Source organism: Talpa europaea (genome assembly GCF_964194135.1).
Source record: "Talpa europaea genome assembly, chromosome: 10".
Lineage (NCBI taxonomy): Eukaryota > Metazoa > Chordata > Mammalia > Eulipotyphla > Talpidae > Talpa > Talpa europaea.
In genome coordinates this window covers 107,884,941-107,899,200 of record NC_140077.1, presented here as the reverse complement: position 1 = coordinate 107,899,200, position 14,260 = coordinate 107,884,941, and the positions used below count along the sequence as shown (strand labels likewise).

The following is a 14,260-nucleotide window of genomic DNA, read 5'->3' as shown; positions in this document are numbered from 1 at the left end:
TACCCTGCCTTAGTCTCTAAGGAACTTAATAAATAACCTATTAAACCAATAATTGGAGAAAATTATTTTTCAGGCAAATATTTGTCATCTGGTATTTGAGTACTTTCTCTCCATCTGTGCTTCTCAGCATTTCATCACAGTTTGGCGGACACAAGTTCTTGTTCCTCTGGTTAATCTACTTATATGGGGTGCATAAAAATAACTATTTTCTTAGGTTATATATCCTTTCTGAATCAGCATAGCCACATTTTCTTGTAGGGATTAGGAAAAAAGGTCTTCAAAAGTTGACGACAGCAGCAGTTTTTCAGACACAGTGTGGACATTTTAGCTTCTCTTTCGCCTTTTCCCCAGCTGAGCATGCCCCACCCTTAGCCTTATTTAAACCGAAGCTCTTTTGGTTTCATTTACTCTTGATTTCTCCACTTTCCAGAATCCCAGTGACACCATGTAACTTGTGGTTTTAACGTAATCTGAGCTGGTAGGTGGTTTGTGTAGCTTGGATTTTTTTAACTCACCCCCTTGGCATTCTTTCCTCTGGCTTCTGTGTGGAGATGTTCTCCTTCAGTCGTGTCTGTTTGGTTTGCCTTCCGCCTCTGCTCTGCAGGGACTATTGATTTTCCTAGCTGCTTGCCCAGCTTCTGATCTCTGTTTGAAAGGTCCCAGCCTCCCATTGCAGGACGCAGGTGTGTGCCTGCCGCATCAGAGCGAGTCGCCATGAGCCCTGTCTAGGCCCAGCTCCGCTCTCACCCCTGGAAGCGCTTCCCTTCCCTGGGAGCTTGTCATGTGTTCCCAAGTCCGGCTCAGTAAACGTTGACTCAGCTGCAGGAGATTAATACAGGTACCGAGCAAATAGGAGCCAAATATGTTGAGTAAAAGCTCAGAGAAATACTGAAACTTAGTCACAGTGGAGGATTTAAAGTTGCTTTTTCAGATGCTTGAGCAAATATCAGTGAAAATGTGGCTTCAAGCAGCAGCATGCAGATGGCAGACGGTGACGCTGCCTGCAGCCCACCTGCCAACCTGAACCTGCGGAATGTTACAGGACAGTGTTGGTTTTTTTTTTTTTTAAGATTTATTTATTTATGCATACAAGAGCTGGGGTACACACCAGAGATGTGGGGGGTGAGAAGATTCACCAGAGACAGTGGGGAACAGAACAGGCCGATTGAGCAGTGGGCAAGACAGGAGAGGTCTGCTGTGCCATGTGGGTTGCTCCCTGGCCAGGCGGGCATCGAACTCATGCTGCGGAGGCTGCCGATTTCTTCATAGTGCAGTGCTTAACCCCTTGCGCCACCAGAGAGGCCCACAGTGTTGTTTTGATAACAGAACCCCCTAAGCTAGAGTGATGATATGTAACTGCTGTTTTGTCAAGAGTAGTTGTCATTTGGTCAAAAATTTAATCAGAAAGTGGAAAAAAGTGTTCATGTCATGTATTATAACTTCTCACCTCAGGCACTAGCAGACTCTTACCCCAACTTTCTTGTATAATTCTAAGTTTATAATTCTTATGACTAAATGTTTAATGAAAATGGACTCTCCAAGATTCTGTTAGAGGTGGCAAAATGTGGGTGAAAATCTTCTCTCTCTCAATAAATTCTCATATTAAGTTATGGTTGATAAAGCAAAGACGAGGTATCGATTTGATTAGAGTCCTCTGGTGTTAGTAATCACCCACCTGTGCCGATCGTAGGACAGAGTGTGGCAGGCCCTGGGCTACCTCAGTCTGTGAAGACACTGACTGGCCTTCAGGAAGTTGGCAGCTCTGTGGGGAGATGCCAAGTTCAAAGGCAAGAAAAATAGTCTGTGAAAAATACCCTCCTGGGGCCAGCATAGGTGCCCCAGAACATTCCCTGGGCTGCCAGCTCAGGTCAGAATGGTGTTTTGGGAAGACCTGATTCTTCCTGGTTTGAATCCTTTTTCTGCCCTTTATCTGCCTATGGGATTTGGAGCAAGTTATTTAAAAGCTCCAAGTCTCAGGCTCCTGAGCTGTAAGATGAGACCAGCAGCACCTGTGCCAGAATGTCCCCGGGAGGATTCAGTGAATCCCATCATGGATTCCAGCTCTCTGACGTCGGACCTGGCGTGCAAAGGTGCACTTATTTTGTGATTCTGTTTCTGGCTTGCTCCCTGTCAGCTGGCCGAGCAGGAATTGCTGAGGTTCACGTCCACTGTCTGCAGGTGGGTGAGCTGCCAGCACACTTGGCCTGGTGACCATGCTGCCCGCATAATGCCGAGGACGTGGATAGGTGACTCTGGAGCCACCTGTCCCAGAGCTGGTGGTGGCGGTCTGCCAGGGTCGGCACTGCGGCAGCCAAGGCTTCCTCCCCGACTCACCTTCAGGGTGTAGACACAGGTGCTCCTTTCTGCGGGGATAAAAGCCCAATTCCCATCTCTTTGGAGAGGCAAAGCAGCTAAAAGGCTAGTGGGGACTGGGGTTTGGATAGGGCAAATGAAGTGCCAGGTAGGAGTGATGCTTGGTGCAGGAGAGACTGCAGATGAGGGCGCCTTTCCCTTGACTGGTGTGATGGTAGGAGGGGGGAGCGCGAGGTTGGGCCCTGCTGGGGTCCGTTACCATTTTGTGTAGTGTACATTTTATTTGGCTTAGACAGACAGCGCAGGTTACCCGTGTGCTGCTGTGGCTTGAATCTTGTTTCTTGTACATGTGGGATTACCCCCCTGCTTTACTGAAATAGAAAGGGCAGAGGGATTATAAAGTAAGCTCGTGTTTATAAGACTTTCAGGGATCATTTTTATAGTTTGATATTTAATGTTTACATTTGAAAACAAGTTTTTATTTCCTCATTCTAGAAAATTTATAAAATACTGAAAATTAAGAAAAAGGTCACTTGGTATCTTAAAAGCCAACCCCCTCTTTCAAAACACGAAAAATTCTTGTACTCCAGGAAAATGGATGACTCACGGTTACGTTCAAGCTGTTCTGAAGTCTTTGTTTTCTCATGGAAGTATTAACGTGTGATTTTAGCAGAAAGTTGCTTAATAAAGAATGGTTTTGGTGTTCAGAACATTTGCTTTTCTTAGATATCAGTTGCAGTTCCTCCTTGCTTTGCTGTTTGCTTTGTAGCTTATTTTGTGTATGTACGCATACATAGCTTTTGTGTTTTTTGATATCCGGAACTCCTTATGACTCTTCATTTCTTTTTTTTTTTCTTCTTTTTGCTTAGAAGGCCCTTTTCTATTCTTAGATTGGATGAAAATTTTCTCTTTTTTATGGCTGCATTTTTTACTTGGCACCCTTTCAGTTCATCTGGAGTTAATTTTGATATATGATATGGTGCTTCTATTTCCAAATAGTTAACCAGTTATACCAGCACCAGTGTTTAATATTATTTTTGACTCAGTTTTTTCTTTTTTTTTTTGTGGTAACACCTTTCAGGAAATAAATACCTATTTTCTAATGCATTCCTGACACCTAATTATTTAAGTTTTTATTTTAGGTTGATGAATTTCCGTTACCATTTGTATAGTGTGCATTTTATTTGGCCACTTAATGCTATTTTGAGTCATAGCTTTAGTACTTTATCTTTCACTTTCTTACTATTTTTTTTTTGCATGTGTGAGTTTTATAAGAGGTTAAAAACTAGCTTCCTGTGACTCATATTTAATCTGTAAACATAAATTTGTTTGACTTGCTTATATTACATAAAAAAAAATGCTGCCATCATTTAAAAATAATTGGATTTTTCAGCTGTTCCCAAAAAATTGGTGGACATGTGTGGCCTGGATACCAGGTCTGTATTTCCACGTGGCAAAAATCTGCTGGAGTGGTTTATGGCCACCCCCATCTTGAGTTAGATTCAGGCTGTCTGTCCTCTCCCTCCTACACTGCACTCTACTTCCAGTTTGCTTCATGAATTGTATTACTGTCTGCCTCAGATTCGCTTGAGTTTGTAATACTATTTTATAAAAATTTGGCCCTTAATAGAGCTTTTTCTCTCACGTTGCTCTATTTTATGTATCTGTTTATTTACATGTGCCTATCTAGATGGACATAGACACGCATACATAGAGCATATGTAGACATGCATACATAGAGCTGTATCCATCCCTATCGTGTGTGTGTGTGTGTGTGTGTGTGTGTGTGTTGTGGAAGAAAAAGCGCGCCATTCTTTATTGAATGCTCATTGGACATCGTCCTTTTAGAATTCCTATTATTTCAGCACAAAAAGGCATTTGTACACGAGGACACAGAATACGATTCTGTGGTGGCAACTGAGAGCAAATGCAGGAAGAAGAGTTATATCTAAGTCTAAGATTTGAAGACCAAGCACAGCGGTTGGCTGCCACGCACCAGCACAAGAAGATGGATTTCCACTCTCGCTGATGGGTGTAGTATTGCTTCTTGGCGAAATTCTTTTTTCACAAAGCCTTGAGGTCACCCCTTTCATTCATACCTAATTTGACCCCACGTGCCATTTACATCCCCCACTGTTGCTGAGCACGCTGGGTGTTCTGATGCCCATGTTGTCCTCACTGCTTCTTTTGTCCTGCCCTGTGATTCAGATGAAATCCAATGAGTGAAAATGTTTTCAGTGTTCCTGGTAAGTCATCGATGAAGACCAGGAATGTTTTTTACTGTAGGACCTTGCTTTGTAGCAGTTGTGTGGAGTGTGCTGGCCACGTGGCAGGACTAGAACTGGAGTCTCCAACGCCTCATCCAGCATGCAGTCTGGAAGGGCAACTTTTAACTTACTTTTCTGTTTTTTAATCCAAGTAACATTGCAGTATGACATGTAAGTTTCAGGAGTGCATCAACTTTTTAAAACAGTTTGAAGTCACAGTTATATGTTCGTCTTAGTTTATTTTCTGTTCTTAAAATATTTGGTGAAGAGCATAATGATGAACAGGAAGGAGATTAACCATATATTAGTGCTTTAAACATTTTTAAATAGCTGCCACTGAAACCTAAGGGCATAAAGTAAAATGCTGGTGTTTCAAGATAAGTGTAACTGTTTTCCCATAATAGGTGAATTGTAGGATCACAGAATTTTATGTTAAAGAGATCTAAGAATGAACAAATAAAAAAAAAAAAATCCCTGCTCATTTCAGAAAGAGAACCAGGAATCTGCCTTGGTAAATGTTTTTTTCCCCCAAAACTTACACAGAATGAAGAAAACTAACAGGCTTGGGGAAAAGCCCCTTGAAGAAAAATGGCTCTTCAATCCTGCTCCCCTCAGGATGATTGATAGGCAGGAGACATTTGATAGGAGACATTGGTAGGTGCAGAGAGACATTTCAGATAACTTCATAGGTACTTTCTTTTATTTTCAGCTGTTTTTCATATTTTGAGCTTCCCAGTGGATTAACTATGTGAATACATTTTTTTCCCATTTAATCATAGTTGTCTGTGTTTTTCTAATTTGCAGGAAGAAAAAAAGAAGTTTGACAAAGAAACAGAAAAGAACTATAGCCTCATTGATAAACATTTGACTTTATCAGCAAAAAAGAAAGACTCACATTTGCAAGAGGTATTGTTTTTATTTTTCCTTTAATTGTGAAGTTTAATAAACAATACAGAGACTTTTTTTTTATGTATGTGCTTTTCTTTTGAAAACTTTTCATCTGGAATTATTAGAGATTGAAAAAAAAATCAACAGGTAACATCATGAGTTAAGAAAAAAGAGCTCTTGTCAAATAAGACAGGAAATAATACATCTTACAGTGATTAATTCAATAGGAATTCATGGTACTGAAATTTTTGAGTATATTTTCACAGGAACAATTATTTTAACCATCATTACTGAAGAACAGATATATTATTTTCATGAATAGATTCATTAATTGGCTTTCAAGGTTTCTTGAAGAAATTAATTGAATTTAATAGGCTTATATACCATTTTGCTTTTATGTGAAGGCAGCATTAATCTTATTTAACGCTACAGATTCTGGAAGTTCAGCTCCATTGGAAAGAACATGTTTTATTTGTGTTAGTAGACTTATTTGCTTTGGAGGAGCTGTATGTAAGGAGAAAGGAATTTTTATCTTCTCTCTCATTTTCTCTTTCTGTCTCCTAAATTCCCTGCCACTTGTTTTTTCTCACTCACTTGACTGGAAACTCATCGGTTCACAGTGGAGAACATATGCTTCCATTACAACGAACGTTGTTTGCAGCTGTTTGATTTTGACTCATCCCACAAAAGTGTGATTTTCTTTTTCTTACGTGTTTAGTTTTAAACATGTAAGAAATCTGGGGTTAAGGTGCCACTGTTATGTGTACTTGCTGAGGTGCCAAAATGGTGCCAGCAAAATTGGACTGTAAGCCTGCATTTATTTATTTATTTATTTATCTATTTATTTATTTTTAAAAATTTGTTTATTTATGCATACAAGAGCTGGGGCACAGGCCCTGAGGGGTGTGTATGTATGGGGGTGGGGGTGAGAGGATTCACCAGAGACAGAGTGGGGAACAGAACAGGCAGATTGACCAAAGTACACTGCTGAGGGGAGCAGTGGGTGAGTCAGGAGAGGTCTGCTGCGCCATGTGGGTTGCTCCCTGGCCTGGGATTCAACTGATGCTGCAGAGGCTGCAAACAGCTTCATAGGTTGCATCTTAACCCATTGCACCACCAGGAAGGCCCTAAACCCGCATTTAAATGGCAGCTTTTGGCTTTTGAGCCTAAGGTCATTCTGACATTTTCTGTGTGTCTCATTTTTTATTGTCTGATGCCTTTGACTGACATTTGGATGACATTTGAAAGATCATATGGAAGAAAGAAGCTTTTATCTCACTTAATCCTGACCACAATACTGTAGCTAGGAAGGCCACCGTCCTCTCCTCGTGGCACATCATGTGGAACGCCACGCGCTTGTTACAGAGGCTTCCCCACCCCTTACCCTTGGTTAGTTTTGAAGTGACAGCTGTTGCTTTTGTGGATCTCCTTTTGACAGCGGTTCTCCTACCACTGTCCTTACTCTGTTTCCTGGCACCCTGAGGGGGTTTCCATCTCTGAGCACATTTCCATGTCTTCTTCACTCTAATTAGGTATCTCATTCTAAAGGTCATACTCAGGCAGAACCTTTTTTTAATTTTAATTTATTCTATTGAGCTAACTTGGTTTATAGCCATGTACAGGAGGACCAGTCACACCTCTTCAGCCGAGTGTCCGCATGCACACCTCACCTGCTGCCTTAGTGCCAGTCACCCTGCACCTCAGTTCACGCCGCCCCCCACCCCTGCGCATCATTTCATGTTCCCACCAATAGTGCACAAGAGTTCCATTTTCTCCACATCCTTGCTGGCATTTGTTGTTTTCTGGTTTTTCATTTTTTGTCTTTTTGGGTAGTAACCATTCTCATGGACGTGAGGTGGTACCTTCCGGTTTGGATTTGCATTTCCCTAACGATCAGTGATGTAGAGCATCTTTGCATGTGCTCACTGTCATTAGTATGATGGAGTTGGAGAGATATCTAGCTCAGTTCTTTAAAAAGTAAATTAGCTACATAAGGAAAATGATTACAGGAAGCCTTGGACGAGGAGTGTTTAGGATGAGAATTCCTTCCCTGTGGTTCTCTGAGGAGCCTCTCCCATTTCCTTTCTAATTAAAGATTCTCTGGGACCTCTTCTGGGAAAAGCCTGTGGACTGTAGTCTTGACCAAGCTCAATTATCTTTAATAGGCAGATATCCAAGTGGAGCAGAACCGGAAGCACTTCTATGAACTGTCTCTTGAGTATGTGTGTAAGCTTCAGGAAATCCAAGAGAGGAAGAAGTTTGAGTTTGTGGAACCTGTAAGTATGACAGCAGGTGGTTGTGCTTGTAGATTTATGTGATATAATAGAAATGTCTTTCCAGATCCAATTTAAGGTGGCTGGAGACCTCAGGGTGACAGCTGATGCATGAAGCAACACGCCATCCATTGTACAGGGTGGACACGGTCAGCCAGAGGTCAGGGGACACAGCTAGCCAGAGGTTAGGGGTCACCTCTGTCAGTGGGTCTCCATCCATTTGTGGAGCAACAGAAACTGCTGTTCTCCCTTTTGCTGCCCTGTCTTGAGGACAGTGCACTCAGGTGCAGTTTCTGCCACCCTGCTTGTAGCTCTACCTTGCAAACAAATTCCCTGTGAAAGCAATTATATTGGAATGTGAGAGTGGTAGGGTGTGTGGGAGACTCTTAAGTGTTTTTCTGAAGATACTTAAATCTTAGTACTTCAGCAGCCATCGGTATTACATTATTTCTAATGCACGATGCTTGTAGCAACCCACCTCGTGTGGAACAGTTGAAGCTGGTTGGTGAATTGCTCTGGCATTTCTGTATAGTGATTTTAGAAACTCAATATTTTTGTTTGTGTTTACATTTATTCTAATAACTTCAGTTTTTATATGTTAATGTAAATCTATGATTCTATTTCTGAATCAAAGTGTAAAAGGTATTTTTATATTGTTTTGGCTAAAATAACAGAAGTGGGGAACTCCTGCATCTCCAGATTCATCTTCATTTTTTTAAGACACTTTTTGGAATGTGATCTTTAAAGCACGTGCTTCATTGAACTAGTCTCCTGTGCGCGCACTTCGCCCGCTGTGGGATGATTTTGAGAAACAAAACCGTCAGTTAATGGCCTGATTAAAAATTAGTGTTCACCAAAGTCTGTTGCAGTTGGAGCCATAGAATTAATCTGAATCAAACAACTAGAGGATAACATTGACTCTCTTTAAAGTTTTCTTTTTATTGAAAATTGAAATCCTGACTGGCTCTTTTGGAGCATTTACCTGCTCAGTCCTCGCCACATCTCTGATGTCGGCACCTGCTGTGCTCACACTTTGTTCCCCGCCCACTCATCCTGGGGGGTTTCATTCTCCCACGCAGCACATGAGGACACAGAAGGGGAGAAACTCTGTCATTGGCCCGAGGTCTCGTAAGGTGGCTGAAGTTGGGATTGACCCTGGACGGCCCTTTGACAAGTGTCCCTGCTCCTCACTACGGGGCTGTGTGGCCGGGATAAGATAGGGCCCCAGGGCTTCCTTACCTTGCCCTGCAGACCACATCTCTGGGTTTACTTCCAGGCGGTATAGAAGCCGCTGCCCACTAATCAAGAGATGGGCGGGCTGGTGGTGGCAGGAAAATCAGGGCTTAATTACAGGCCTGCCGATACCTCTGCCCCCCTCGCCAAATGCCCTTGTCAACAGGGAAGACACACTTGTGCAGGCGGCCATCAGAAGATGCCTTTAGCTTTTTTAATCTGTGATTTTTACTTTCCCGACATTCTGTGTTGATTGGTCCACGGTGGGAAAGTCTCAATTATAAACGAGTATAGAAATTCTCTTCACCACAAAGGGCAAATGGGCTATAAAGAATTCCATTTCTCTTATAAAAGCTGTCCTGGCATTTAAGGAAAACTATCAAAATCTTTCACTTTTAAAATAAAGAGCAGTTAGTAAGTAATAGGCATTTGTGTTTAATTCTGGTGACTTCCTTTTCATTATTTCACTTTCGAAGGCTTGCCCTGAAATGAGGAAAATACGTGGCTGCTTTTATTACTATTTCCCCTCCTAATATTTTTCACCTGTGCTAATGTTGCGTTTTCTCCTTTGTCTTAGATGCTGTCATTTTTTCAGGGAATGTTTACTTTCTACCATCAGGGCCATGAACTTGCCAAAGACTTCAATCACTACAAAATGGAACTGCAGATCAACATTCAGAACGTAAGCAGAGGAGAGCTTTCTGGTTCGGGAAGACAGCTGAGATGTGGGTTATTGATTGGGTCTGTGAAAAGCCTTAAGCGCAGGCCAAGCGGCATCTGGCGGTGCCTAGAAACTGAGCCGATGGTGCCACCTTCTGGTCAGTTCTTGTAACAGGCGTCTCTCCCCGTAGGTGAAACTCGGGAAATTCTGCCACCTGGTGGCTCTTTTTCAAAAAATCATTTTATTTTTTGCAGTTTATTTTCCATGCCTTTGTTTTAAAAAAGTCACTATGGATTTTTTTTTAAGGTTTATTTATTTATACAAGAGCTGGGGTGCATGCCAGTGTGCGGGAGGGTGAAAGGATTCACCAGAGACAGAGCAGGGAACAGAACAGGCAGACAGATGAAGTACACTGCTGAGGGGAGCAGCGGGCGAGCCAGGAGAGGTCTGCCGCGCTATGTGGGTATCTCCCTGGCCTGCCGGGATTGAACCAGCACTGCAGAGGCTGTGGACAGCTTCACAGCGCTGTGCTCAACTGCCTGCCACCAGGGAGGCCCCATTATGGATAATCAAGATTGCACTGTTTTGCTTATTTTTCTTTTCTTTTTTTTTTTAAAATATTAAATTTTATTTTTATATTCTCCCATACAATTGCAAACGCCCCATTCTGACCCCAATCCTTCCCCTCCCGCCCCCCATCCCCCAAAAAGTGTCTCTGGTTCATAGTTTTTTGTTGATTTTGATTTTCACTTTCTTATATTCATTTTCCTGGTCCCTTATTTAAGTTTTCTAGATTCCTGCTATGAGTGAGACCATCCGGTATTTTTCTTTTTCTTTTTGGCTTATTTCGCTGAGCATGATCCCTTCCAGCGCCATCCATGTTGCTGCAAATGGCATGTGTTTATCTTTTTTGAATGCTGAGTAATATTCCATGGTATATATGTACCACATCTTCTTGATCCAGTCATCTATTTTTGGGCATTTGGGTTGTTTCCAAAGCTTAGCTATTGTAAACAGTGCTGCTATAAACATAGGGGTGCAGGTGCTCTTTGGAATGGATGTTTCTGTGTCCTTTGGGTAAATACCTAGGAGTGGAATTGCTGGATCATATGGAAGCTCTATGTTTAGTAGGTCCAGAAGACTCAGCAACAACAAAGAAAATAATCCAGTCAAAAAATGGGCAGAAGAGCTAAAAAGAAACTTCTCTGAAGAGGAAATGCAAATGGCCAACAGACATATGAAAAAATGTTCAACATCACTTGTCATCAGGGAAATGTTTTGCTTATTTTTCTACTTTTACTGATCCATAATTGAATACCACATTGTTAAGTTTAAGGGGTCCAGAGTAGTGACTTGATACACAAAGATTGCAAAATGATCACCTTAATGTCCATCACCTCATAGTTACAACTCCCCTCTTGCCCCCCAGAGCACTTAGGATTTGCTCATTTTTTGCTCTTTTATACACACAGATGTAAGCTATTAGTTTGTTATCCCATTTCTAAGTCCTCTCTGTCGGAAGCAGACGGAAGAGCACTTCACTGTAGATTTAAGACTTTTAAAAAATATTTATTGATGGATACAAGAGCTGGGGCACAGGCCAGAGGTGTGGTGGGTGAGATGATTCACTAGAGACAGAGCAGGGAACAGAACGGGCAGATTGACCAAAGTACACTGGCAGCAGGCGAGTCAGGAGAGGTCTGCTGCGCCATGTGGGTTGCTCCCTGGCTGGCCGGGGGATCTACCTCATCCTGCAGAGAAGCGGATAGCTTCATAGTTTGCGTCTTAACCCCTTGCGCCACCAGGGAGGCCCTAGATTTAAGATATTTTAAACATAGTGATCTTCATCTTGCCTGTCTGTCTCCTTTGGCTTTTCTCCACACATGGGCTCCTGGTTCACTGGCGTTCCCTCCTCGTGTTTTGTGCACATGCGCTGTGCGTTGCTGTCCACAGTTGCTGTGATCCTTTATTCCTTTCCGGGCTAGTGGTCCTTGGGTAAAGGGACCGAGATGGACCTGGTTATCAGCCGGCACCTCTGTGTGATTTTGATTATGAGGTGGTGAGTTTTCCTTCTCAACGTGTCACTTGATTGGAAAGTGTTCTTCTGGAAAAGGCTTTGGGGTATGCGTGGTCACATTTCAGTCCTTGTCAGAAGTCCACGGAGCTAGTTTTGGGACAGGTGCCTGTGTATTCAAGGAGGCACAGGGACCTGTGCTCCTCTGTCACCTGCTGTCTGGCAGGGCAGCCTCCTTGACGCCTGTCTTGGTTGCTGGTCTCCTTGCCAGTGATGTCAGCTTTAGTATATGAAAGGGAACCTGTTGACTGCATAAAACCACATGTTGCTAGGAAGAAACCCAGTTGCCATTTTTTTTTTTTGTGGGACCCTCGCCAGCAGCCGGGGAAAGAATCGGCGCTGCAGAGGCTGCAGGCAGCCTCGCAGCCCAGCGCTCAACTGCTGCGCCACCAGCGGAGACCCCCCAGTTGCCATTTTTTATGCCATATATACTTAATTCCAAGTTTAAGGAAACATACCCAAATGTTAAAACCAAATCTTAAAGTCAGCTAGCTGTGCTCTCTGCTATAGAAAATTGTGGTCAACTTTGTAGTATTTTACAATGGTAAAAAGTAGCTGCTCACTCTTCAGCTTTTGCAAAGAGAAAGGAAATAGAAGGCAAAAATTAGCAAGATGGCTTCTAGAAAATTGGTTTGCCAGAAGAATATGCATTGCATCAAAATGAAAGATATCCTAAAAATGAATTTTAACTTTCGTATCTTTGTGTGCAAAGGAACGTGGGTTAAGACACACTATAAGGGCCTCCCCGGTGGCGCAGCAGTTGAGCGCTGGGTTGCAAAGCTGCCCGCAGCCTCTGCAGTGCCGGTTCGATCCCCAGCTGCTCCCTGGCCACCGGAGGAGGGTCCTGCATGGCGTGCAGACCTCTCCTGCCGCCCACTGCTCCCCTCAGCAGTGTACTTCGGTCCTTCTGCCTGCTCCGCTCCCCGCTTTGGCTCTGGTGAATTCTCTCACCCTCCCGTGCCTCTGCTGTACCCAGTACTTGTACAAATAAATAAATAAATAAATAAATAAATAAATAAATAAATAAAATAAATCTTTAAAAAAAAAAAAAAGACACACTATAAGGAAGGGTCTATGATGTAAGAAATCTTGGGATTCACAAAGACTCCTAACAAGATACTAAGAATGGTCAAGAATGTCAGAACCTGTGCAGATATCTTGTTGCTGTGTTGTGAGAAAAGATCAATGAAATGATGAACTGGGGTAAAGGTTGGCAACGATTGTGCGGAGCTGAAGGTAGCTGTGCCGGGGGTTGGGTGGCAGCCAAATTTTATCTTGATTCTATCTCCAGACTTGGTCACCTGTGCACCTGGCACCTGACACACTCCATTTCTTACTGTACCACCTCCCTGATGGGGAGCACTTGGGGAATGACACGGGGAAACAGCAGATTCTACTAGACTAGGAAAGGCTAAGATGGACCCAGGATACCTTTCTGGGCTAATGTTTGGGGTTACTCAGGGAATTAGGGGGCCAAAGGCATGGGTACCACTTACACGGAGCCCTGAGGCCACATCCAGGACAACGTGGGCATCAGCGTCAGTAGTGAGAGGACTGGCGGACTGGGGGCATCAAGAGGGTGTGTGCTCCTGCATCTGGCATACGTGTGGGTACATATGTGTGTGATTATTTCACACAGGTAAAGACATGAGGGTTGCAGGGAATAAGGTGACAAGGGCGGAGAATAAGATGAGGGTTAAGAAGAGCCCGACGCGCCCTTGACACCGGCGAGAGAGCAGGTGAGGGGTCTGGCTGCGGCAGGTGAGGCCCTCTGGGGCAGCCGTGTGTTCCCCTGGGAGAGAGACAGAGTTTTGAAAACCTCTCAGCTGGTGTGTAAGGCTCTGCAGATGTTTTCTCCTTTATCATCTACATTTATCTCATCTCCCTGAAATCCCCGGCCTTTCTACTTGTGCTTATTGGACCCTTGGTAACCTCGTTCACAGGTAGATATTTCAGTGATCATTTTTCATCTCGGCCCCGCTCCGCAGTTTCACGTCAGCAGTTCTTCAGTATTAATGCAATCACTGTTGAGTGTGGAGGAGCAGGAGGGCTGGGAGCGGGCGCTGACTCAGCACAGCCGCCGGGTAATTTCGTCACCTCGCCGGGCGCAGCGTTTCCCTGGCAGCCATTCCCCGGCGATATCGGCACCCGCGTCTCCGGGGTTTCAGAAATGTGATTTGTCTTTTCAGATATCAGACATTATTTGTAGTGAGTGCCTCTCTCTCCTCGCCCCTCTGCTGCGGGAAAGAGTCCTCGTTTTCAAGGGCGATGGCCGTGGCCTGGAAGAAATGACACTCCTTTACGCGTTTGCAAAGAAGCTAATTTTTTTTGGGTCTAAATCCTTAAACTTAGTGCCTAGATAACAATAATAATGAGTCAGCTCATTATCAACTCATTATTATTATCATCGTTGCACAAGGGAAGACATCTAAACAGCTGTAAAACAGCTATGCAGTCACCTGCTTTTTTTTTTTTAAGGATTTATTTATTTTTATGCATGCAAGAGCTGGGGCACAGGACAGAGATGTGGGGGGTGAGAGGATCCACCAGA

The 14,260-nt window shown here is 43.4% G+C and overlaps 1 protein-coding gene across 1 annotated transcript in view; it reads left to right on the top strand.

Annotated features, from left to right (window-relative positions):
- The window catches only part of ARHGAP10 (Rho GTPase activating protein 10), a gene marked incomplete at both ends in the record, with an annotated part of 223,928 nt that overhangs the window by 78,644 nt on the left and 131,024 nt on the right, over positions 1 to 14,260 (top strand). The window contains 3 exons of the mRNA XM_084245750.1: positions 5,385 to 5,486; positions 7,634 to 7,744; positions 9,552 to 9,656. Coding sequence (XP_084101876.1) covers positions 5,385 to 5,486; positions 7,634 to 7,744; positions 9,552 to 9,656 — 318 coding nt within the window. The remainder of the gene's footprint in view (positions 1 to 5,384; positions 5,487 to 7,633; positions 7,745 to 9,551; positions 9,657 to 14,260) is intronic.